Source organism: Schistocerca nitens, chromosome 3 (genome assembly GCF_023898315.1).
Source record: "Schistocerca nitens isolate TAMUIC-IGC-003100 chromosome 3, iqSchNite1.1, whole genome shotgun sequence".
NCBI classification, from domain to species: Eukaryota; Metazoa; Arthropoda; class Insecta; order Orthoptera; family Acrididae; genus Schistocerca; species Schistocerca nitens.
This window is the reverse complement of record NC_064616.1, coordinates 964,199,750-964,225,882: the sequence shown is the minus strand read 5'-3', so window position 1 is coordinate 964,225,882 and position 26,133 is coordinate 964,199,750. Positions and strand designations below refer to the sequence as shown.

The 26,133-nt window shown below is 43.8% G+C and overlaps 1 protein-coding gene across 2 annotated transcripts in view; it reads right to left on the bottom strand.

Annotated features, from left to right (window-relative positions):
* LOC126249032 (peroxisomal targeting signal 1 receptor) overlaps nt 1-26,133 on the bottom strand; it is a 244,690-nt gene that overhangs the window by 131,643 nt on the left and 86,914 nt on the right. For both annotated transcript variants that reach the window (XM_049950646.1, XM_049950647.1), the window contains exons 5-7: nt 24,910-25,015; nt 3,189-3,360; nt 2,951-3,069 (exon numbers count right to left, since the gene is read on the bottom strand). In XM_049950646.1, the coding sequence (XP_049806603.1) occupies nt 2,951-3,069; nt 3,189-3,360; nt 24,910-25,015 (397 nt within the window). The remainder of the gene's footprint in view (nt 1-2,950; nt 3,070-3,188; nt 3,361-24,909; nt 25,016-26,133) is intronic.

Genomic DNA, 26,133 nt, shown 5'->3' with positions numbered 1-26,133 from the left:
AAGACAAGGATTCAGTCTCTCTCCTCCACTATCACATACCTAAATAAAATAAAAATAGTGGTTTTTATAGAAATACATTAGTATGTGTCAGTGAGAAAAGTTTCATATGCATTAAATTTTCCGATGAAATTGAACGTGATCCCCCCCTCCCTCCAAATATATTCTACTGCTTTATCCCTTGAACTGTTCATTATATATTATTTGGCTCTTTTCTTTAATGACAAAATCCTCAGATTCCTTAACTCATTTCCTGGTTTCTCTTCTAGCTACTGGAAACATAAAATTAATATTGTTATCTGAATTATTGATTTAATGCTTGAAATACTTGACTTTGCCATACCCCTTGAAGTACCATGTGGGTCATTTTCGACCCACAGTAGGAAACTACCATTTTATTGGTATTTGGGCAGAGGAGGAGGAGGAGATTTAGTGTTTATCGTCCCGTCGACAACGAGGTCATTAGAGACGGAGCGCAAGCTCGGGTTAGGGAAGGATGGGGAAGGAAATCGGCCGTGCCCTTTCAAAGGATCCATCCCGGCATTTGCCTGAAGCGATTTAGGGAAATCACGGAAAACCTAAATCAGGATGGCCGGAGACGGGATTGAACCGTCATCCTCCCGAATGCGAGTCCAGTGTGCTAACCACTGCGCCACCTCGTCGGTATTTGGGCAGAGTTTTGGATTTCAGTCACTAACACATTCAGGAAGAATCAAAAGCATAATCAAAGGATAATTTGGTCTCTAAGATGAACAGCACACTGCTAAAAATAGATTTTCAGAAATATATGTTTCTTTATCTTCAATTTTACAGAAGAAATTCCTCAGTATTTCATCAAACATCTTTAAAACAAGTAAGTAAAACAATGCTACACTGTTTTTCCTTATAAAAAGATCAAAACAGAGTCAACACATATCGTTTATAACAGTACTGATAGCAGTTTTACTTTTACAGACAAATAAAGTAAGTACCAAGTACTTGTAAAAGATTTTAAAATGCAGCATGTGAGTAAAATGCTCTGTGTGTTTCCTTGGTTATTGCAATCAAGGAGCAAAAGCATAAGAATAAACAATTTCACTATAGAATCATAAATATTTGGTACTATTTAGGAACAAAGGAGTGGACAGAATTGGGTAAGTTGGGATGGGCTCACAGCTCAGACATTCAAAAAGGGTTTTGAATTGGCAGCTTTTGCACACATACTTGTTGCACTTAAACATATGCATAATTTTTTACTGTCATTTTGTTGTTTGCAGGAAAGCTGTATTTGACATAGCTTTCTATTTCCAGGTTGGCCAGAGCCAGTACCGAGTGCTTGCAATTTGTAGAGGCTCGCATGCTCACCTGCTACTTTGAGGATAAAGTCTCATCATGAAATCATTTTACAGGTAAGTATCTTAATAGTTCTGTGAACATCGATCATAACATGGTCAAGAATGTTGTAAAAGACATGCACAGCCCATCAGTGGCAGACAGTGTAGAGTGTAGTCATTTGGTGAACTATATCGAATCCACCCTTAGTTTCATTATAAAAATTCACATCTTCTTGAAGTTTCTTCTCAATATTCTCATTGACCTGATATCCAGCATGCATTTTACTCAGATTAATGACTTTTTTTTCTTTTTCCCTTGATATACTGGGAGAATGTTATCACCTGGCTTGTACAAGTCTGTTGCATACAAAACATCACCTCCACTTCATGCTGCAGGAGGAACCTCCGAGTAATTTCTGAAGAGTGCCAACTAAACCAGTCCCTTTTTGTTTCAGCTCCTCTGCCAGTTTCATGGAGGTGAAGAAGTTGTCATTCATAAGGTTATGACCACAGATGAGGAATGGCTGTGCCAATTTCATAATGACATGGTGACTAAGACCCTTGCTCAGATTATACGTTTCACGTTCGCTATGGTTTGGTGAAACCGTTCAGGAAGCAGTGCTTGTCAGCATCACACAAAAACCAATATTTTATCCCATACTTATCATGTTTACTCGACATTTACTGTACGAATGGGCACCTGCACTTTAAAGGATACAGCAGTTCGTCGAAGTCATGTTCTTGCCTGGCTTGGAGCAAGCAATGAAATTTTAAGTAAATAGATTCCACATTTCCAAAGAAATGCCTAATTTATCAGTTTCTTTGTCTCCTTGATGACACAGAATGAAACCTAAGATGACTGAATGTTGCCAGCCCGTAGGGAATCAAAAGCCGCACCAATATAAAGCATCATCTGACCTATGAATTATTCATATTTCGTTTTTTTTCTCCTAAACTGTCATGATATAATCCAACATCTCAAGAATAACATCAAGGCATGTCCAGAAACTATTTATAGTCTGAAAATCAGTGTTACCAACATTAAATTGCATTAAAATGTGAACGGGTCAAAAATTGCCCAAGTGTGTACTTTATGTATAAAACGGCAAATTTTTCATACTGCTAGGTGGGCTAGGGAGATGAAATTTTGGTGAGTTGTACAAACCCATAAATGATTAAAAGTCACAGGATGATTCAGTCCTGTGATGACTGTAGAGGGGGCACAGGGGCCTCGCAAACCCCTGTAGGTCAAGAGGGATGCATGTGGTACTTCTAGTGTCAAGAGGTTATATAGAGGGTTTTTTATTTTTTAATTACTTTCCCTAAAACAACATAGTATTTCTTTTATTTTGTAATCCGTCCTACTTCTTTCTTTGTTCTAACCACATAATACAATTTTGTTTTCCGTACACATGATAATTCAATTCCTTTTGTAAATCCGGTATTTATTTATGTCTTATTAGTACCACACGTCATTGTTTTCTTCAGAAAGTAGCTGTTAAATGTGGATAGTAACCCACCTATAAAACAAATTAATTTTGAAACTTATATCTGTCACATTGCACACATCCTTCCAATAATGTGTCACTTCTGATAAATCCTCATGTAACAATATGATACAAGCTAAGTAGTACACATACCTGCTCAGTATCCTGTTCACTGTTTCGTTCTTTTGCCACTGATGATGTAGCCTCTAGACTGTCCCATTGTTCTGTCATTTTGTTCCACAAAGCCTGAGCATTTACACTCCGGCCAAAATCTTGGCACAAAAAGATAAATACAAAATATTATACATGAAACTGATAACATATTGAATATATACTAAAGAGAAACTAAAAAGGTACCACAGTACTACGTGTACAAGAAAAAGTTACAAACCTGTGAACTGTAATTGCAAATCACCACCTTCACCACCAAACTCCTGCATAAATTCTGCAGTCCACTTATCCACCAAATCTTTGGAGGTAATTTCCTTACTTTCATCATCAGCTGTTGATGCAGGTGGGAAAACAATATCACCATCACTCACTTGTTGCATAAATTCCATAAACTGAAAATAAAATACCAAAAAGCTTGAGACTTCAATTCACACATATACAACAAATCATCTGAAGATAATTCTTAAACACTACTGTATTACAATATATGGCAAAAATCCTATATTATTCTTGATGACAGCAACATCTTCGCAGCTGGAACAGAAATTTAAGGTAAACACACAAGTACTCGCAGAATGAAATTTCCTATACAATAACATAAATGGTTCAATGTCATGTTGCGGCACTTCTGTGTGCTCACAGGGTCCTACACGATATTAGGCAGGTGTTCCAGTTTCTTTGGCTCTTCAGTGTATCTCTCTTACCAAAAATTGTGCAAAAGATATGTATTTCAATGTGACCAAAAACAACCCCAACAAGGACCTCACGAGTTTAACATTGCTACTGAAATACGTTACACATGCACAAAAGAATCTGCCAGAACATGTTAAATGTCACATGGTTAACAGTGGACTTTAAGAATGAATAAAGAACTTGCTGATTCTTCATTTTCTGTTGATGTATTTTATGACATTTGGACCTTTCGACAGCAACAGCCAGCAAGACACCGGTGGATTATTTTGTCAAAGAACTTCCTCTTAGGTAACTCACAGAAGAGTATATCAGCTACCAGTAAATTTACAGTATTAGGTTATAATACGATTAATATTAGCGCTATCATAATTTACAAACCCAAGTCATTCTATTATATTGCATCTGAATAAAATCTACATCCTTTACTTTTTGCCTACTCCACACAACCCATGAACTATGATCCATACTATGTAATCAAACAAAACTGTTTGAGGTTTCTTTTGTTACAAGGCCTCCTGTTGGGAAACCAGTACTAAGTATAAAGAAACTGAACTATAATCAATAGCTCTCAGTAGTCTGTAGAAAATTTACTAAGTGCAATGGCAGCCTCTCTTCTTTGTCTACTTTCTCGATCTCTAAACTAGATACATACACTCCTGGAAATGGAAAAAAGAACACATTGACACCGGTGTGTCAGACCCACCATACTTGCTCCGGACACTGCGAGAGGGCTGTACAAGCAATGATCACACGCACGGCACAGCGGACACACCAGGAACCGCGGTGTTGGCCGTCGAATGGCGCTAGCTGCGCAGCATTTGTGCACCGCCGCCGTCAGTGTCAGCCAGTTTGCAGTGGCATACGGAGCTCCATCGCAGTCTTTAACACTGGTAGCATGCCGCGACAGCGTGGACGTGAACCGTATGTGCAGTTGACGGACTTTGAGCGAGGGCGTATAGTGGGCATGCGGGAGGCCGGGTGGACGTACCGCCGAATTGCTCAACACGTGGGGCGTGAGGTCTCCACAGTACATCGATGTTGTCGCCAGTGGTCGGCGGAAGGTGCACGTGCCCGTCGACCTGGGACCGGACCGCAGCGACGCACGGATGCACGCCAAGACCGTAGGATCCTACGCAGTGCCGTAGGGGACCGCACCGCCACTTCCCAGCAAATTAGGGACACTGTTGCTACTGGGGTATCGGCGAGGACCATTCGCAACCGTCTCCATGAAGCTGGGCTACGGTCCCGCACACCGTTAGGCCGTCTTCCGCTCACGCCCCAACATCGTGCAGCCCGCCTCCAGTGGTGTCGCGACAGGCGTGAATGGAGGGACGAATGGAGACGTGTCGTCTTCAGCGATGAGAGTCGCTTCTGCCTTGGTGCCAATGATGGTTGTATGCGTGTTTGGCGCCGTGCAGGTGAGCGCCACAATCAGGACTGCATACGACCGAGGCACACAGGGCCAACACCCGGCATCATGGTGTGGGGAGCCATCTCCTACACTGGCCGTACACCACTGGTGATCGTCAAGGGGACACTGAATAGTGCACGGTACATCCAAACCGTCATCGAACCCAGCGTTCTACCATTCCTAGACCGGCAAGGGAACTTGCTGTTCCAACAGGACAATGCACGTCCGCATGTATCCCGTGCCACCCAACGTGCTCTAGAAGGTGTAAGTCAGCTACCCTGGCCAGCAAGATCTCCGGATCTGTCCCCCATTGAGCATGTTTGGGACTGGATGAAGCGTCGTCTCACGCGGTCTGCACGTCCAGCACGAACGCTGGTCCAACTGAGGCGCCAGGTGGAAATGGCATGGCAAGCCGTTCCACAGGTCTACATCCAGCATCTCTACGATCGTCTCCATGGGAGAATAGCAGCCTGCATTGCTGCGAAAGGTGGATATACACTGTACTAGTGCCGACATTGTGCATGCTCTGTTGCCTGTGTCTATGTGCCTGTGGTTCTGTCAGTGTGATCATGTGATGTATCTGACCCCAGGAATGTGTCAATAAAGTTTCCCCTTCCTGGGACAATGAATTCACGGTGTTCTTATTTCAATTTCCAGGAGTGTATATTAAAAAGAAGAAGGTGGGGAGGGGGGGGGGCAAAAAACAGTAGCTTATAAGCACACTCAAGTTGCTGACATTGCACTTATCACGTCTGGCATTTGGAGTCTGTTTACAGTAGGCATAAGATAATGAAGGGACTTGATCTGTGTAAGGACAACTTCAACAAGAAAATTTCCTTTAACAGGGACATGAATTTTATCCATTACATGCCTCACATTCACAGAAAATAATCCTAATAATATCAAATGACTATACAGGTTTTTGAAAGAAAAAATAAATTTCAGTTGATCCTTTCAGTGTGTTTCCCACTAACCAAAGCAATCATTATGGACAACTGGTTACAGCAGGAAGCTTCATTTGTCATACATTAATATTTATGCCAACACAATGAAGGAACTGGTAGAAATAAATAAAATTTCATTGACACACAACCTGTATTCCTTGCAAACATGTTGGTGGGCACTGGTATATTGAAACACTGCTGCAGGAATATGTTGAATGAAGGGTAACTGTTTGGGCTCTGAATCTTAACTGATGTATCAGATTACTGGCAAATTTGGAAGAACAGGATTTCCACAATACAAAGTGGCATCCTTGATTATGACGCACATTGATCTGCTATAAATCTCTATACTGTTAACGGGTAAGCACAGTGTTTAATACACTGGAATCCTACTCCTACCTCCAAATGTGTTATAGCTTCATCTCTCATAAATGAGAAACTCTAAAAATGAATACATCCTACTCTCCTTTTATATTATCAGTAATATTTGGACATTACTAGCTGAAACTGGAGAGAAGCCTATCAGCAAAAATGACTTCGTGTCAGTCAACATTCCATTGTTTTTATAGATGAGCATAGTGCAATCAGAGGTGTCTTTGGTTGTTTCTGTTACAAAACTCTATGGCATTAATAAGTAAGGCAGCAAGCTATTGTTGACCAAAAATTGAATGATAATTGTTTCACACCAACACTATTCATTGGATTTGGCCCCTGTGACACTTTTTATGTTGCCTTGAATGAATAAAAAAAAACATAAAAGGGAAGCATTTTCAAAACATGGAGGAGGTTGAACAAAAATCAGTGTTGAGTGTCACAACTTTCGGCAACTTAATTAACTGTTTTTGCTAAACCTTTGATAAACTAATCTCTGACCTCTTCTCTGAATATAAAACACATTCATTTAAAATGGGGCATGCTGCAATCTGCACAATACAAGCAAAACATATTGGATCATACCAGGGCTAGAAGTGATGTCTCATCAAACTGTGCCCTAACCAAAGGCAACTGAGAGTGACTTCATGTCACGTCAGTTGGTATAGCATGCCGTATGTGATTCAAACATAACCAGGCACAGTGTCTCAAGCCTCAGGTGGTGCCAAATCCAGCTCCAATTTGGAGAAGGAGCAATTATAGGACTCAGAATTATTGGAAGTGCCATCCATTCGACCCCTTATCAGGTTCAGACAGCAGCAACTGGACACCAGATCCAGGCTGGAGATGGCAGAACATTCAGTAAATATCCCTGTGGATGTTATTTAAAGAAACTCCTCTTTCAGTTGAGCTGCTATTGGTGACCTATTTTGCTTTCTGGAAATCCTGATGGCTTCCCATACTTGGCCTTAGCTGGTGGAATGGTTTAATAAGTTCAGGGATTCTTGCCATGATCTCTTCTTACTCTCTTTAATAATATGGTTGTATTTGGCCCTTGCCATACAAAAAAGCTGTGAAGTTCTCAGCAGTTGGTCAGCATTTGAACCTGCACAGTGCAAGAACAGAGTGGTACTCTTCACTTCATCAAAGCACAGGCTATATCTGTAGATGGTCTGAGGACTTTGGGATGGCTGCATTAGTGGCTTGGTCAATCAGTCTCATTATGTGATTCATCTATTATTGGCTGCTGACTCAATGTACAATGCCCAGTTTGTCTTTCCAAACATCCACTTTGGCAGCCTACATTCTAGCACCCTTTGCTCTACTAGATGCATTCAAATAGGGAAGTGGTCACTGGAGTGATAATCACCAACTGCTGCCTACTGGGCAGTATCAGTGAGCACAGCATGAGATATATGGCAGAGGATGCCAGCCTACAGTGCTGAATAGGGTGCTTGGCCCTGTTTTAGACAACATAACACTTCTAAGAGAGAAGATTCTCAATGGTCTCATCCCGGGGACAGGCAGTCAGATTCCCCAGAGTGCATTACAAGCAATAAAATTCCTGTAAAGGAGTAATGACAGGGAACCTGTGTAATTAGATCACTAAGAGCCTCAGGAACTATATTGTCATTTAGGTACAGGTATCAGGGGTATAGTATCATCCTATATGGAACATGCACATTGCAGCAACCACTTACAATTTGGTGTTGAGGAGGAGAGACAAGGAGCGCTACAGTCATCATTAATGAATAAATCAACACCACCTTTAGCCCTCTCCCCACTGAGATTGTTCTTTTCATAAATGCTGTAAACCATTAATAGGGGGCATCAGACTTTATAAAATGGATCTCTTGGAGACACAGGAACAGGGGTCTGTCCTGTGTTGACAGTCTTAGTCCCTTCACATGACACCTAAACTCACTCAGGTTCCATTGCAGGATGGAGCCATTTTATTGGTGAGGTTTTTCTATGTCTACCTTTTTTTCTTGCTGCTGGTCCACTGATGGTCTTGATGGTCTGATGGCTTCGCACTTGCACTTTTATGTTTATGTTTGTGTGCTTGCCCCCTCTCTTTCAATGGTGATGCTCGTGGTGACAGGTGCTTTGACATGCTGCTTGCTGCAACTTTTTAACACACTGTGGTTGATGTGCCGCTGCCTTTTTGTTGCCCTCAGTACCTTATGTAACTGGTTTGCTCGATGTCGGTGTAACAGTAGTGGCTGCTTTGCAACTACATTTATAGAAGCATGTATTCACGATTACACTGCTGCTCTGTGTCTTTGTGGACATGCCGACTTTGGTGAAAGGTTTCTTAAACAATGAGGCAAAGTATGTTGGAAATGTGGGCAGTTACATTGCCTTCTATGACACTTTTGGAGAATAGGGTACCCACTTGTTTAGTTTAATGACTTTTCTTTTCTATATTTTGCATCTTTGATTCCATACGGCATAGTCATCATGCAATTGACACAAAATTCTGGAAGGGAACATGTAACTTCTTCTCCATGGGCTGCTTTGCCAAATGTTTCTTGCCCACTGCATGCCAGAGTTGTGTAGCTATATCGCTGACACTTAACGTTGCACAGGAGGGTTTGGAATTTATGGCCATACTTTCAATTGGAGTAAACCTGTCTTTATACACTCCGGTAAGTTCAGGGAGGTTGAAGTTATAATAAATGAATCTTGTCTATTAAATCCCACCACTAATACACTTCATCATGTTGGGTAAATCAGTTATTCCCTCGTCAGATCATTCCACCAGTAATTTCTGGGTGTCTACATTCATACTATCATGACAAGATACCCCATTGTTGCTTCAGTTAAGAAAATTACGCTTCTGTACCACAACACAGAATTCTCCAAACTTCTTGCATTTGAGCATTTAGTCAGCTTGTTTAGTTGTAGTTGTTTCTAATAGTTAAATGAAGACACATTTTCAGTGAGGCTGTAACTTTATGCAATACTTCTATTTGTTATTGGTCAATTTCAACCTCATGGCCATCATCAAGCATTTAACTCTTAGCACAAAATGAACAAACATTAATCTAACAAGTAACTATAACTAAAAAGAGAAAACTTAGTTATAAAGTCTCTGGTAATATAGTGACAACATGTTACCTATAAGTTGTCATATGTCTGTTGTTTGTAGACCATGCATGAAGTCCAAAATTAAATAATTGAAACAATGTCCAAGCATTTGAATGTTGGGCTGCATAAGGTTCCCTTTCTGTGCAGCGACCATGGAATATAAAATTATAAAGAATGTAGCAACCAGTAGTGGAAACATAATTTATTTATCTTGTTGCAATGAGATAAATAAATTATGTTTCTGCAACTGGTTCCTACATTGTTTATAATTTTAATGTCAAAGCATGTTCCAGCCAGTGTTCTTGAACCTGTTTGTAATGCAGTCATGAACAGTGTCATGAATGATATGAACTACCTACATATTAAACTGTAGCACTTAATCTTGCCATTATATGAGGGGCATTCAGTAAGTAATGCAGCACTCATCGTTAAGTAGTTTTCTTCTGAAAGCAGGTTGGCTTTATTCAGGATTGCAATACACCATATTATTCGCCACCCTTCTAGCTACAAAACCCTATTTTTTAATGTAATCTTCATTCAATGTGAAGGCCTTATGACACCTTACTGGGAGGGGCTGTATGCCTGCATGGTACCACTCTACTGGTCAACATTAAAGCCAACATCTTGCTGCATCAATATCCTTCCATCATTGTGTGCTGCTTCTCTCGAAGCGCATCCTTCAATGGGCCAAACACACGGAATTCAGTAGGTGCGAGATCTGGAACATAGGGTGGATGAGGAAGAAATGTCCAATGAAGTTTTGTGAGCTCCTCTCACGCGCACACACTTGTGAGGCCTTGGGTGGACATGGAGAAGAAGTTCATTCACTTTTTTGTTTCGTCAAACTCGCTGAAGTCATTTCTTCAATTTCCTAAGGGTAGCACAATACACTTACATGCTGATCATTGCACCATGAGGGAGGACATCAAACAGAATAACCCCTTCAGAGTCCCAGAAGACTACTGATATGACTTTACTGGCTGAGGGTGTGACTTTGAACTTTATCTTTGGAGCAGAGGTGGTGTGGTTCCACTCCACGGATTGCCGTTTTGTTTCTGGTTCAAAGTGATGACCCATCTTTGATGATGATTGACAAAAAATTGCCACAAAATGTTCAAATGTGTGTGAAATCTTATGGGACTTAACTGCTAAGGTCATCAGTCCCCAAGCTTACACACTACTTAACCTAAATTATCCTAAGGACACACACACACACGACCGAGGGAGGACTAACCTCCACCAGGACCAGCTGCACAGTACACGACTGCAGCGCCTTAGACCGCTCGGCTAATCCCGCGCGGCAAATTGCCACAATTAGCCTTGTAACATGCAAGCAATTCCCACAGATGGCCCTTTGTTGCTCTTTATGGTTCTCTGCCAGGTGGCGAGGAACCCAGCAGGCACACACCTTTGAGTACCTCAACTGTGGATGAGCATCAGCACTACCAACAGAGACATCAAGTTGTGCAGCGAGGTGTCCGATTGTGATCCACTGAACACCTCAAATGAGAATGTCCGCACGTTCCAAGATTGCAGACACCATGTGTCCAGCCAGCACACGGGAGATCAGACAAGTTTTGTGTGACCTTGAATCGATGATGTCAGGCGGCTCACCCGATGACAAATCGTACTTTTGTTCACTGCCAGATCTTAGTAGACATTCTTCAAGTACCTATGGATATCTGTGGTGCTATTGTTTTCTGCCAAAAGAAACACAATGACAGCTCTCTGCATGGAACGTACCTTTGTTAAAGACACCATTTTGAAGGCTATGTATAATGTCACCACCTATCGGAACTTCACGAAACTGAAGAAGCTGAAGCAGGAATATTCCATGATTTTTCTACAACAAATTCCACTATTTTTAAACTGAAATTGGCCCAGAAAAAAAGTGTTGCATTACGTACTGAATGTCTCTCGTAATATAAATCACATACCACAGCCTATGGATGGGTATTATTAAACATTTGTGCATATTAGTATAACTGGTTGGTAACGGCTTGTCACTGTTAGTTTCCGTGTGAGAACTGAACAAAACATGGCCCATTCACAGATGTGTACAACAGACACGTAGGCCTATCGACACGTTGAGATGCACGGGCAAAGATGTGGGTAACATACCCCGCAAATGTCACAGCACAATTCTTACCAGGTTCATTTTGGAATTTCCAGTCTCCACGAGGAATGTTCAGCATTCAGGGATATGACAGAAATGATCATCTGAAGCAAAAAAGTCTATCTACATGGCCTCTAAGTGGTACACCTTAAGAGCTACAAGCACTTTTTCATCTTTACTACTGTGAAAAACGTATGTTCCATTGAAGAAGTGTTCTTAGCTCTTAAGGTTTCCATTTTACAGGCCCATGTTAACTACACAATTTTTTCTTGTTTTACTCCAGACTCTGAACTCCCAAAATATGGAAAGCAAAAAGCTTGCAGTAGAAGAGATTTGTTTCACCATTCTACCAGGTAAACCCTGTATAAGCACCTGGTAAGAACTGAGGTTTAAACACGTTTCCTTCATGGTTATATTCACTCTTGTTCACAACTCTGGATATACAATACACATGACAGTAACGTAGCACTGATTGAGACTGCATTATAAACAGGTCCAATAATGCTGACTGGAACATGCCCTGGCAGCCTTTCATGTATTTTATTTTTGGACTTCGTGTAAGGTCCACAAACAGTATGTATGACTATTACATGTGAGTAACACGTTCTTAACAATATTATCAATGTATTAAATGAGGCTTTATAACTAGGATTTATATTTTTATTTACAGTTACTTGTTTGATTAATGTCTGTCCATTCTGTGTTAACAAGTACATGCATAGTAAGGACCTTGAGACGGAAACTGGCCATTAGTAAATAAAACTATTACATAAAGTTGCAAAAAAAAAATGGCTCTGAGCACTATGGGACTTAACATCTGTGGTCATCAGTCCCCTAGAACTTAGAACTACTTAAACCTAACTAACCTAAGGACATCACACACATCCATGCCCGAGGCAGGATTCGAACCTGCGACCGTAGCAGTCGCGCGGTTCCGGACTGAGCGCCTAGAACCGCTAGACCACCGCGGCCGGCTCATAAAGTTGCAGCCTCAGTGGAAATATGTCATCACTTAACTAGTATTAGAAGGCTGGGACCCAGATATGAAGTACACAAACTAGTTTCTAGGAGTAATGTCCCATTTTTACGGTTTTTCACAGATTTTAATGTCATAATTTTACGTTTCAGTGCTTTCTAAATATAAAAAGGAGACTCCTTTTTTGAATGTCCCCACTTCCCATTTAATAGTAATAAATACATTTTAATTCAGATGCACTCTGTTACTGTCTACATTTCTCACAGTCAATGCTGATTACTAAGCAGGACTAGCCTTTCAAGCTCTTTTTGGTGGTTGGATGATACATACAACCAGTAGTCCCCTAATCCCCCGGAGGATATTTTTGTTTGTTAATCATGAGACATCTCGGTCCCATGAGTTGTTATGTAAATAAGGGTCAACCCAGATAGAAACTGTTTCATCTCAACACGAAACACAGGAAAATGGAATCACTCCATCTGCTATCATTCTACTTCTCTCAATAACTAAATAATTTTTTTCTGTCTATCTACTGATTCAACTTATACATGTAATGCATATACCATATATACACAAAACTGTCAAATTAATATTCGTGCAGCATTTTATGCAATCTTATTGGTCCCATTATAATTTACAATCTAATTATTCAAGCTGTATATTTAATTTTGCTTAAAAACTTGATAAATGAGACAAACTAATAAATGAAGTTTTATCATCTGCAGGGAATCACCAGAATGGTGTGAGCTAATAAAAATTCATTCATAAAAAGATGAAACCCAGCAGCTAGCCCTAATTTCACGCTTTTACTAGTTTAATTTTTCCAAAAGCACATTAACTAAGTATTTATCCACATTTAAAGTTTTGCCACATCCAAAAAGACTTTCATTACTGGAGCCCTTAAGCTTATTTCTTTTCCAGGTTTTATGCGACAATTTTATTACCATAAATTTTCTGAGTCAGATAATTCATTTGTTTATCAAAATAAACCACTAATAAAGAATCTGACTAAATTAGAGAAATTAATAATCTGAAAATTTAACAAAGTCAACAAACCACTGTCTTAGTTCTACACTGTATTAGTCACACGTTACGATTGCTGTAGCCTGTTACTAATGCGTGTGAGTGTGAAGAGAGTATTGTCACTGCACATTAACACTTAAATCAACCGTCAACAGTATCAGCATGGGCCGGCCACTAGAGGGCGCCTATAGAAAGTGTGCACACAGTACGGTCTTCACCGTGCCATCTGCCAGTGACTTGCATCTATATATGCGTGGCGCCGTGCTAACTCACTGTCGCTACATTCTCTTAGTTTGTACTGCTCACATCAGCTATTCTGTGTATCACTTACATTGCACCTTCTGTATGATTCTTTTGTCTTGTTATGTGTGGATCAGGAAAGGATTATTTCCATTATTGTTCAGAGGTTTATGAATAAAGCCATATTTGTGTTACTTGGATCAGTTTCATGTATTACTCTGTTACTACAGAACTGGTGACTGGGATAGGACAATTGTGTAGTAAGCAAGTAATACATAAAACTGATCCACGTAACACAAATATCACTTTATTCAATACATAAACCTCTGAAAAATAACGGGAATAAGCCTCTCGTGACTCTACCGGTAACAAGACAAAAGAATCATACATAAGGTGTAACATAAGCAATACACAGAACAACTGGTGTGATCATTACAAACTAAAAGAACACAGTGAGAGTGAGTCAGCACTGTTCCAAGCATATATAGGTGCAAGTCACTGGTAGACGGTGTGGCGAAAACGATTTAAGTACACATGCAAGGCGACACTACACTTGGCGCACTCACACTCACATGCACTAGTAGCAGGATACAGCAACCATGAACTTCAATACTTCTATAAGTATCTAGAAGAGAGTTTAACAAAATTACTAGCCAATCCAATGGAATGGCATTCCAAATAATTTTGATCCTTATATTATTGGTTGGTTGGTTGGTTTGTTTAGAGGAGGGAGAAGGGACCAAACTACGAGGTCATCGGTCCCTTGGTCCTAATAAAACAATGCCACAAGGATGAGAATAAATCAGACGAAACATATAACAAAAAATGGAAAGAAAGGAAAATCCACAAGAACAAAGGGAAGGCAATGAATACTAAAAGGAACAAAAGAAGACAAGAAAACAATAGAGAGATGCTAGAAACAGAAGAGAGTAAAACATGAAAGCAGATTACAGTGGCTGGCCAACCAAGAGAATAAAAAGGGAAAGCTAGCCACTCTGCAATACATTAAAACCTCCACCCTAAAAGCACTAGGGTGGAGGACACAGAGGGACAAAGGACATGCGCTAAAACCTACATAGAAGTATAAAGCCCACGCTCACGGATAAAACGTAAAACTAAAGCTGCTGTGGAGGCATTGTCGCCCAACACCAAAGGCATGGTGCTGGGAAAGTTAAAATTCTGCCGCAGAGCGGCTAAAAGTGGGCAGTCCAGCAAGAGGTGGACGATTGTCATTTGGGAGCCACAGCGACACTGAAGTGGGTCCTCGCAACGGAGTAGGTAACCATGCGTTAGCCACGTATGGCCAATGCGAAGCCAGCAGAGGACAACTGATTCCCTGCGAGAGGCCTGCATGGAAGACTTCCACACATTCATAGTCTCCTTAATGACACACTGTTTGTCATGCATGCTGTTATGCCATTCCATCTCTCAAAGCCGGAAAACCCTGTGGTGTTAGACAGAACGCAGGTCAGCTTCGGAGATGCCTACCTACAGAAGCTGTTTCCTCATTGCCTGTTTGGCCAGCCTGTCGGCAAGTTCGTTGCCGGGGATTCCGACATGTTCTGGGTTCCACACAAACACCACGGAATGGTGGTACTGTTCCAGGGCATAGATGGATGGACGCTACCAGAGGGTGGTAAGGGTAGCACTGGTTGATAGCTTGTAGGCTGCTCAATGAGTCAGTACACAGGAGAAACGATTCTCCAAGGCATGAGCGGATGTACTCAACAGCACGAGATATGGCCACCAGGTCTGCAGTGAAAACACTGCAGTCAACTGGCAAGGAGTGCTGCTCAATATGTCCTCCATGAACATAAGTGAAGCCTATGTGACCATCAGCCATCGAGCCGTCAGTGTAAACAACTTCAGAGCCCCGGAACACGTCAAGAATCGAGAGGAAGCGACAGCAGAGAGCGGCGGGGTTAATGGAGTCCTTAGGGCCATGCATAAGGTCCAGATGAAGCTGGAGCCGAGGCATACACCATGGAGGCACACGTGAACAGACCGCAAGTAGAGGTGGTAATGGGAAGGACTCCAGTTCGGAGAGAAGGAACCGCACACGAACTGCAATTGTCAGCCCCGATGCAGAAGATTGACTGCTGCCGACAGGAAAAGGAGATAATAATTCGGATGCTCAGGAGAACTATGAATGTGCGCTGCATAACCGGCGAGCAGTTGCGCACATCTGATCTGCAGTTGAGGGACACCAGCCTCCACCAGTACGCTGGTCACCAGACTCTTCCTAAAAGCTCCTGTTGCTAATCGAACCCTACAGTGGTGCACAGGGTCGAGTAAATGTAATGCTGAAGGCGTTGCCAAACCATAAACCACACTCCCATAGTCAATTCAGGATTGGACAAGGGCTCTGTAGAGCTGCAGCAGTGCAGAGCGATCTGCACCCCAATTGGTGTTGCTCAGGCAACGGAGGGCATTGAGGTGCTGCCAGCACTTCTGCTTAAGCTGATGAAGATGAGGGAGCCAAGTCAATCGAGCATTGAAAACCAGTCCTAGGAACTGATATGTCTCCACTACAGTGAGTGGATCTTCATTAAGGTAAAGTGGAAGTTCCAGATGAACGGTACGACGCCGACAGAAGTGCATGACACACGACTTTGCAGTTGAAAACTGGAAGCCGTGGGCTAGAGCCCATGACTGCACCTTGTGGATGGCTCCCTGGAGGCACCGCTCAGCAACAACAGTACTGGAGCAGCAGTACGAAATGCAGAAGTCATCTGCATACAGAGAAGGTGAGACAGAGGGCCCAACAGCTGCTGCTTGAGCGTTAATGGCCACTAAAAATAGACACTCAATACAGAGCCCTGCGTGACTCCATTCTTCTGGATATTGATGGAATTATGGTAGTCACCAAATTGGACACGTAAAGTACGGAGCGAAAGGAAGCTTTGGGTAAAAATTGGGGGAGGTCCCCGGAGACCCCACTCATGCAATGTGGCAAGGATATGACGTCACCAAGTCGTGTCGTATGCTTTACGTAAATCAAAAAAGACAGCAAACAGGTGTCGCCGTCTGGAAAATGCTGTTCGGATGGAAAACTCTATGGACACAATATTATCAGTGGTAGAGCGACCCTGGCGGAAGCCGCCCTGACATGGAGCCAGCAAGCCACGTGACTCCAGGATCCAACCCAACCGCCAATGTACCATATGTTCCAGCAGCTTACAAAGAACGTTGGTGAGACTGATGGGCCGATAGCTATCCCCATCAAGCTGGTTTTTACCGGGTTTGAACACCGGAATGCTGATGCTCTCTCGCCATTGCAATGGAAAGACGCCATCGCGCCACATCCGGTTGAAGATGATGAGGAGATGTCGCTTGCAGTCAGATGAGATATGTTTAATCAAAAAATGGCTCTGAGCACTATGGGACTCAACTGCTGAGGTCATTAGTCCCCTAGAACTTAGAACTAGTTAAACCTAACTAACCTAAGGACATCACAAACATCCATGCCCGAGGCAGGATTCGAACCTGCGACCGGAGCGGTCTTGCGGTTCCAGACTGCAGCGCCTTTAACCGCACGGCCACTTCGGCCGGCGATATGTTTAATCATCTGGTTGTGGATGCAATCAGGCCCAGGAGCTGTGTCAGGGCAATGTGCAAGGATACTGAAGAGCTCCCACTCTGTAAATGGGGTGTTGTAGGATTCACTGCATCATGTAGTGAATGAGAGGACGTTCCCTTCCAGCCACTATGTGTAAAAGGCTGGGGTATAGTTCTCCAATGTAGAGGCCTCGGCAAAGTGCTCGGCAAAGTGCTCGGCAAAGTGCTCGGCAAAGTGCTCGGCAAAGTGCTCGGCAAAGTGCTCGGCAAAGTGCTCGGCAATCGCGTTTGTGTTCAAGCTGGAGGTGGGTCTGTGATGCTTTGGGAGGTGTTTTCTGTATTGCAAATTGGGAAAATTAACTGAGGTGACCACTAACATAAACGAGCATGTTTATTTAAACATTTTTAGGTGTTGCCTTTCAGTAAACATCTGCATGGTAATTATGTAATTGATACCCCTATTTTTCATGATGACAACAGTATAGTTTATCAGGCTTGAAAAATATGAGACTGGTTTTATGAACAGTCCCCCAACCTGTTACATCTTGACCGGCCTTCAAAATCAGTTGACTTTAACCCCATAGACAATCTGTGGGACATGTTTGAACAGTGGGTAAAGCACCAACATCAGCATCCCTGCAAGTTGGTGGAACTGAACGATCAAATTCTCAACAAGTGGCTTAGCCTGGATGAGATGTACCTACAAAACGTTGTGGTCTCACTTCCTAACCAAAACCAGATGGTTATCAAGGACAGGAGTGGAATTACATGGTATTAAATTATGCTTGTAATGATTTACATAGGGGTAACTAATTTTTTGTCCAGCGAGCTTACTGTGTTGTGTACATTATTGAAGAACTCATAAATCAGATTATAGTCGAAGGAGACATTTGACGACTCGATACTGAGGGTAATCAAGAAACCAAAGATAAGGCTGATTCCAAACAGCCACCCACCCCGTCCATACATAGCCCACCTTTAGACACGATTTTTTTTCATAGGATCTGTATCATCCTGAAGCTCCAGGAAGTTATGTCTACATCCCTGCTCCCTGCAATATACAGTGTTCCACCAACATGTCACATGTGGTCATTGAAGCAGGCATAGAGCTTACAGTTACAGAAGACTAGCGACCATCACAAGTTCCTCAATTGGGACCCTGGGTTCATCAAACCCATACCCAGCCATTGAAGAGAGAGAGACAGAGAGAGAGAGAGAGAGAGAGAGAGAGAGAGAGAGAGAGAGAGAGAGAGAGAGAGAGAGAGGGGGGGGGGGATGGAGATGACAAGGGACGACACAGAACAAGAAAGACATAGACAAAGACGAAGACAAAGACCGCAAAAGAGGAATTTTAAAAAAAACACACAGTGGTTGGCCGACCATGAAGGATAAGCCAACCACCAAGAGAGACACTACAAACCACACAAAAACCGTAGGCCAAAGGCCAGACTCAACACAAAAAAATGACACAAACCCTCAGATCAAGCGATAAAATCCCCTGCGCGAATAAAACTCTAAACTAAGCCTGCCATGGCAGTGTCATCTGTTAAAAGTGCAGGGAGCATATCAGGCAGTGCAAATGTCTGCCTGAGCGTAGTTAAAAGCAGACAGTCCAACACAATGTGGACCACTGTCAATGCTGATCCACAGCGACATAGAGGCAGGTCCTCGCGGTGCAGTAAATGACCATGCGTCAGCCAGGTATGGACAATGCGTAGCCGGCAGAGAACAACTGAGTCCTTGCGAGAGGCTCACATGGAGAAGCACCACACACCTGTAGTTTCCTTGATAACCTGAAGTTTGTTGGGTGAAGGCAGGGTGCGCCATACATCACCCCAGGTACCAAGGACTTTCTGCTGCAATACCAACTGGAGATCACATTCCGAAAGGCCGATCTCCAGTGCAGGTTCATTACCCGGGATGCCAACATGACCTGGGGTCCACGTAAAGACCACAGAGTGGCCGCAACAGGCAAGAGTATGGAGGAACTCTACGACAGCCATCACCAGACGAGAGCAAGGAAAACATTGGCCGATAGCTTGTAAACCGCTCAGGGAGTTACTACAGATAACAAAGGACTCACCTGAGCAGGAGTGGATTTACTCTAGGGCGCAAGAGACGGCGACGAGCTCTACAGTGAAAACGCTGCAGCCATCCAACAATGAGCGTTGTTCAGATTGTTCGCCAAGAGTAAAAGCATACCCAACTCAACCAGCAACCATCAAACTGTCAGTATAGACTACGACAGAGCAGGGAAACAAGGCAAGGATGGAAAGAAAGCGTCAGCAGAGGGCCTCAGGAGGGACTGAGTCTTTCGGGCCTTGTGCCAAATCCAGCTGAAGGCATGGGCAGGGCACACACCATGGGGGTAGACGTATATGGGACCATAAAAGAGGTGGGAGAGTGTTATGTCCACACTGTAACACAACAAATATTCCATGATAACCAAATTTATTTGACCTTCATGTCACTCAAAACAAAACTTAAGTTCGACTACACAACACTTCGCTGGCTGTAGTGCCAAGGAGAAATCAGAATCACTAGTAGAGAATACAAATCCAAACCACTGGCAACCAGTCGATACCGACGCGTCACAAGTTTCCAGCCAGGGAGGCCACAGTACAGTTCAGTCGTCATGAATCCAGCAGCCTGGTAGTAACACAGTCATCTGCAAAGATTGAACTGGTTAAACGGGCTCAGGGAGCTCGCTTAAATCTGCAGGTCCAGCCAATCAGAGTGTTGGTACATGGCGCCCTTATACGGTTGCTCACTCTGGTGGCAAGGGCAGCGCCGCCAGGGTAATCCGTATCGATAGTGGTGTGTATGCTGCCGCTAACCCCGCGACGACACGTTCACTTGCGCCAGTTGTTGACATCGTGTGCGGCGCCAGCGGTACTCGCTGTGTGCCGCACGTGTTTTAGATCGCCGACCCGAGTTGACAGCTGCTGTGCGGCGGCCGATACGACAGAGAGGGAAAAACTCAAGCCCAGAGAGAAGAGCCCGGACATGAACCACAATTGGACACCCTGACCGAGGCCGCCATTCGGGAAGATGGATGACCGAGTTGGGGAACAGGAGAAGGTATTTTGGATGCCGGGCAACCTACAAACACGTGCAGCATAAGCTGCCAGTAGTCACAGGTGCCGAATACACAATGGAAGGACACCAGCGTCCACAAGTATGCTGTTTACAGGGCTTGTGCGGAAAGCTCCAGCTGCGAGTCGGATCCCAAAGTGAAGTATGGGGTCAAGCAATTGCAACACAGAAGGCGATGCCGAACCGTAAGCCAGGTTCCCATAATAGAAAGGGACTGAATCAACGCCTGATACAGTCGTAGAAGGGTAGACCAATCGGCACCCCAGCTGGTGTGACTCGAGCAACGAAGATCGTTAAGTTGATGCCAGCACATTTGTTTAAGCTGCCGAATATGAGGGAGCCAAGTCAACTGGGCACTGAAAGGCAATAAAAAAAAACTGATGCATCTCCACCACAGCAAGACGTTCGCCATCAAGATAAAGCCGTGGCTCACAGTGAACAGTGTGACAGCGGCAGAAATGCATGACGCAAGTCTTGGCAGCCATAAACTGGAAGCCGCGTGATACGATCCAAGACTGCGCCTTGCGGATAGCGCCCCGCAGCTGCTGTGCAGCAACTGCAATGCCAGTGGAGCTATAGTACAGGCAAAAGTCATCAACATACAAAGAAGCCGATACGGACGTTCCCACAGCTGCAGCTAGCCCATTGATAGTAACTAAAAAGAGGCAGACACTCAAGACAGAGCCTTGCAGGACCCCATTCTCCTGAACATGGGAGGAACTTTGGAAGGGACGACCTTGCAACGTGGAAGGAACGAAGCAACAGAAAATTTTGAATAAAAATTGGGAGCGGTCCCCTGAGGCCCCACCCATGAAGTGTGGTGAGGATGTGATGCCGCCATGTTGTATTGTACGCCTTCCGCATGTCAAAAAAAACAGCAACCAGATGCTGTCGGTGGTCAAATGCCATATGGACGGCAGACTCCAGGCAGACCAGATTATCGGTGGCAGAACGGCCCTTATGGAACCCACCCTGGGACGGAGCCAGAAGGCCCCAAGACTCAAGAAGCCAACTCAACCTTCGGCTCACCATGCGGTTGAGCAACTTGCATGGAACATTGGTGAGGCTAGTGGGGCAGTAGCTGTCCACTTCCAGTGGGTTCTTGCCAGGTTTGAACACGGGGATGACACTTTCCCGCCATTCATTGTGATTGGGACTCACCTTCAACCCAGATACGGTTGAAAAGGTCTACGAGGCGTTGCTGGCAGTTCACCAAGAGGTGTTTGAGCATCTGATAGTGGATGTGATCCGGCCCAGGAGCCGTATCAGGGCAAGCGGCTAGGGCACTTTGGAATTCCCACTCACTGAATGGAGCACTGTACGATTCGGGGTGGTGCATATGGAATGAAAGGCTCCCATGATCCAACAGCTCTTTCTGGGAGTGGAAGGCCAACAGGTAAGTCATAGAAGCGGAACTCTGAGCATAATGCTCTGCTAAGAGTTCTGTAATCGTGTCAGAGTCAGTACAGACTGCTCCATTCAGGGAAAGCCCAGGTACACTGACAGTGGTCCAATAGCCAGAGAGTCGCCTAACCTTGGCCCAAACCTGCGATAGAGAGGTATGGGTGCCAATGGTGGAGACATACCTTTTCCAGCACTCCTGCTTCTGTCAGCGAATAAGGCGTTGGGCTCGGGCACAGAGCCGCTTAAATTCAATGAAGTGGTCCAGTGATGGGTGCTGCTTATGATGTAGGTGGGCCCACCTGCGATCTGTAATCACCTCAGTGATCTCCAGTGACCACCAAGGCACAGTCCTCCACCGAGGGGACCCGGAAGAACAGGGAAATGCAGATTCCGCTGCAGAAACGATGCCTGTGGTGATTATGTGAACCACCACATTAATGGTGTCATGAGAAAGACGCTCAATAGTGGCAATGGAGGCGAACGTGTCCCAGTCAGCCTTATTAAAAGCTAATCTGGGGAGGTGCCCAGAAGAGTGACGCTGTGGCAGTGACAGAAAGATCAGAAAGTGGTCATGCGCACTCCACTGGACAGATGGTAGAAGGCCAGAGCTGTAGACCGAAAGGTCAATGGCAGAGTACGTGCCATGCGGCACACTGAAATGTGTGGAGGTACAATTATTTAATAGGGAAAGGTTGGGCTGTGCCAACACTTGCTCAATGACAGTGCCTTGGCCTGTTGCCACCAATCCATCCCATAAAGGGTTACGGGCATTAAAGTCACCCAGTAACAGAAAGGGAGGTGGCAGTTTGGCTATCAGCACAGCTAATACATGCTGTGAGACATCACCATCCAGTGGAACATAGATACTGCAGACAGTAACAGCCCGAGGCGTCCACACCCTAACAGCGACAGCCTCTGAAGGTGTTTCAAGAGGTACACACTCACTGTAAAGAGAGTTAAGGACGTAGATGCAGACCCCACCAGATATCCTCACATAAACTGCCCGATTCTTGCAATAGCCACAGAGGACGCGGGTTCACATCGCCGGAAACCAAGATCCCTCGAGAGCAATACACAGTAAAGGGTGAAGGCTGATAAGTTGTCGGAGCTCAGCAAAGTGGTGGAAAAAACTGCCGCAATTCCACAGGAGGATAATAGGGTCGTGAGGCTGGGAAGGCATTGAACATTCAATGAGGCAGTTTATGCCTCAGGGTCACCTGCTGCCACCGACTTATTGCCTGATCAGCCTATATCTATTGTCTCTGAGGGCCTGGCGAGATCTAGGTCCTCAACGGATGCCAGAATCTCCACCTCATCCTCAGACGCAGAGCTCGCAGGTAGAGGTGGTGTGGCTGTCACCATAATTTCCTTCTTCTTGGGGGTATTTGGTTTTGATTTCTCGCACTGTTTCTGGGGTTGCTCTAGCTGGGAGGGTTTCTTCAATTCAATCTCCAGGACATAGCAGGACCGCACAGCCCTACGACCAGCTACCTGTGACTGCTTTGCTTCAGCCACTGGTGGGTGTCCACTTTGCCACTGGTAGGAACCTGGGAAGGGAGTGAAACAAGGGACCCCTTCCTAGTGAGATAAGCCGAAGAAGACTTACTCCTCTCCAGCTTAGAAGTGGGGGACTGATTTCCTTGATGGTTGGGGGGGGGGGGGGGGGGGGAGTGCTGCCCCCGAGGTAGAACTTAGGCTTCATGGACACAAAGGACTCCCCATCAGCTCTCGTACATAGCAGGAACCGGGTACAATAAGATTCGCTGCCAACCTTAGCCCGGCATTCCTCCCATGGTGTGACCAGGGAGGGGAATGTTTGAGCGTCATATTTCTTAGCATTAAAGGTAGACCTCGATCGCTTAGAGACGGCTGGTGGTTGGCCACCAGCAAGAGATGTGCCATACTTCATGGTGTGTCATCCACCCTGATGCCACCCACTCTGACCAGGGGCCCTCCCCACAGGGGCCACCCAGCCACAGCAAGGGCCACCTGGCAGGATGGCCATTGCCGGGAGTCCCGATGTCCCAAGGATATAGGTATCTACTCCTTGGCATACATGGGGAGTTAACGGCGCAGCCATCAGCAGAGTGATCCCTTTGTTGTCAGGGGGCTACAACCAACAGGGTACATGGCGTCCCCACCACAACGGACTGGCTACCATGCTGGATATCAGGTGCAAATAAGTCCATGGTCGCCATTGGTGCAGAAAGCGACACTGCATGGTGGAAATCACACCCAGGAATGTATCCTCACCCAAGAGATGGAGAATGAGCAGGACTGCAATGCGACAACGAGAAATGGGGGCCACAGATCTCAACGCACTATGGACACAATGGACCACGTAAGGCGCCCTTCCCCAATTGGCTCACTCTTTGGAAAATTTTGAAGTATGGAGGTCAAACCCTACAGGGAACTATCACATGAAGGCTGAAAGGCACTAGACTCTTTTTAGTCACCTCTTATGACAGGCAGGAATACCACAGGCCTATTCTTTTTCCCAGACCCACGGGGGGTGGGGTTATTAATTGTTCTACCACTGATATTAGATTCACATGCTCATATTTTAAGCAGTTAAAACATTAAATAATTTAATAATTTGCTATAAGAATTTATTGCTTTTTCATCTTGGTATGTAGCATATCACCTTCTGCACTAGCAATCACCTGTTATTTGTTCACGTAATCTTTTCCTTTACTAAAGGCTATCACTAAACAGTAAAAAACATGCATAGAGAAAGGGGCCATACTTCTGGCATTACATTTTTTATTAGTAGCTTAAAGCATCATGCAGCATGTTTAACATATCTATAAAAATTAAGTATTTATTACAACTATAAATTTTAATTAATCCTCATGTGTCAAATACAGCAAATGGACTGAACTGTTGTGCAGTAAAAAATATTTTAATTCACAATAAATGCATTTCTCACAAAACAAAACATGAAGTGCAAATGTTTGCAGTAAGTCATTCAAACTGGCAGTTATCAGACTTCTGTGATGTAACAAATTCCTCTTTTACCTTTGAAGTCTCAAGAGATGTTCCATTCACACTTTTGATAAGTTCGCCAGCAGTTTCCTTTAATTCATCTGATGTAGCATGTAGCTTGAATGTTGGATCATAAATGCTGAAAAAAGGAATGTGTTACCTTACATATGACGCAAATATGATCAACAATATATATACACAATACTGAAATGGACAGGGATACTGAACAGTATTTCAATGGAAGGCTGATAAATGTTATGAAAAATGGAAGGGTAGCAGTAAAGTAAGAAAATGAATGAAACCGAGAAAAATAACTGTGTGGCATGTGTGTAACTTAGAGGATGATGACAAGGGGTAGGGTGGAGGGGGATGGAACTGCAGTGCATTTATCAGTTCTTAGATTGCTATTTTCCTTGACTTTTGTATCAACACACCAAGTTTCACTACTACCATCTTCCCTTTAATACTAATAAGCTTATCCTCTCATAAATTCAGCAGTAAAAGTGGTTACTGAAAATATGTACATAAATAAATGTATTTAAAAACGGGTGGGGGCCACATTCACCTGTGGTGATGATTAACAAAAACTGACAAGCATTTAAAATTTTAAAGTGGAATTACTTTCCTTGAGCTGCTCTATAACTTGAGTCTGTGCCTCTGTCTTCAAAAGTCACTGCTTTTAACACCCATGCTAACTGAGCAACAAAATGTTTCAGTCTGGCTCAAAGACTTCAACTGTGAAAAAGATTCATATCCTAACACATTCTAGGTACAAGCTACCACCCAGAAATCACTTCAGACTCCATTTCCATCATATTTCACAGAACTCTTCTCCCCAGTATACTAGTCCTACAGTATCTCTGCAAAGCTTTTGTGGAGTCTGGAACAGAAACAGAGAAGCAGTGGTTGATTGTGAAGTTCATCAAGATAACTCAGCTTGTATGATCACATTGTGTTGTTGTTGTCTTCAGTCTGGAGACTTGTTCAATGCAGCTCCCTATGCTAGTCCATCCTGTGCATCATGTCATTTATGCAAGGCTTCTGCAAGTGACTCTACATGGATATGTTTATTATAATCAAGGCCTGGTCCCCTCCAGAATCCCCCCCCCCCCAGGCCCCAGAATGTGACACATTAAACTTATTCCCCTCCTACCTACCCCTTCTTTTAGTCAAGTTGTGCCATAAATTTCTAAATTTTATATTCTTGCCAATTCGGTTCAGCATCTCTTAGTTACTATATCACCAATATTAGGTAAC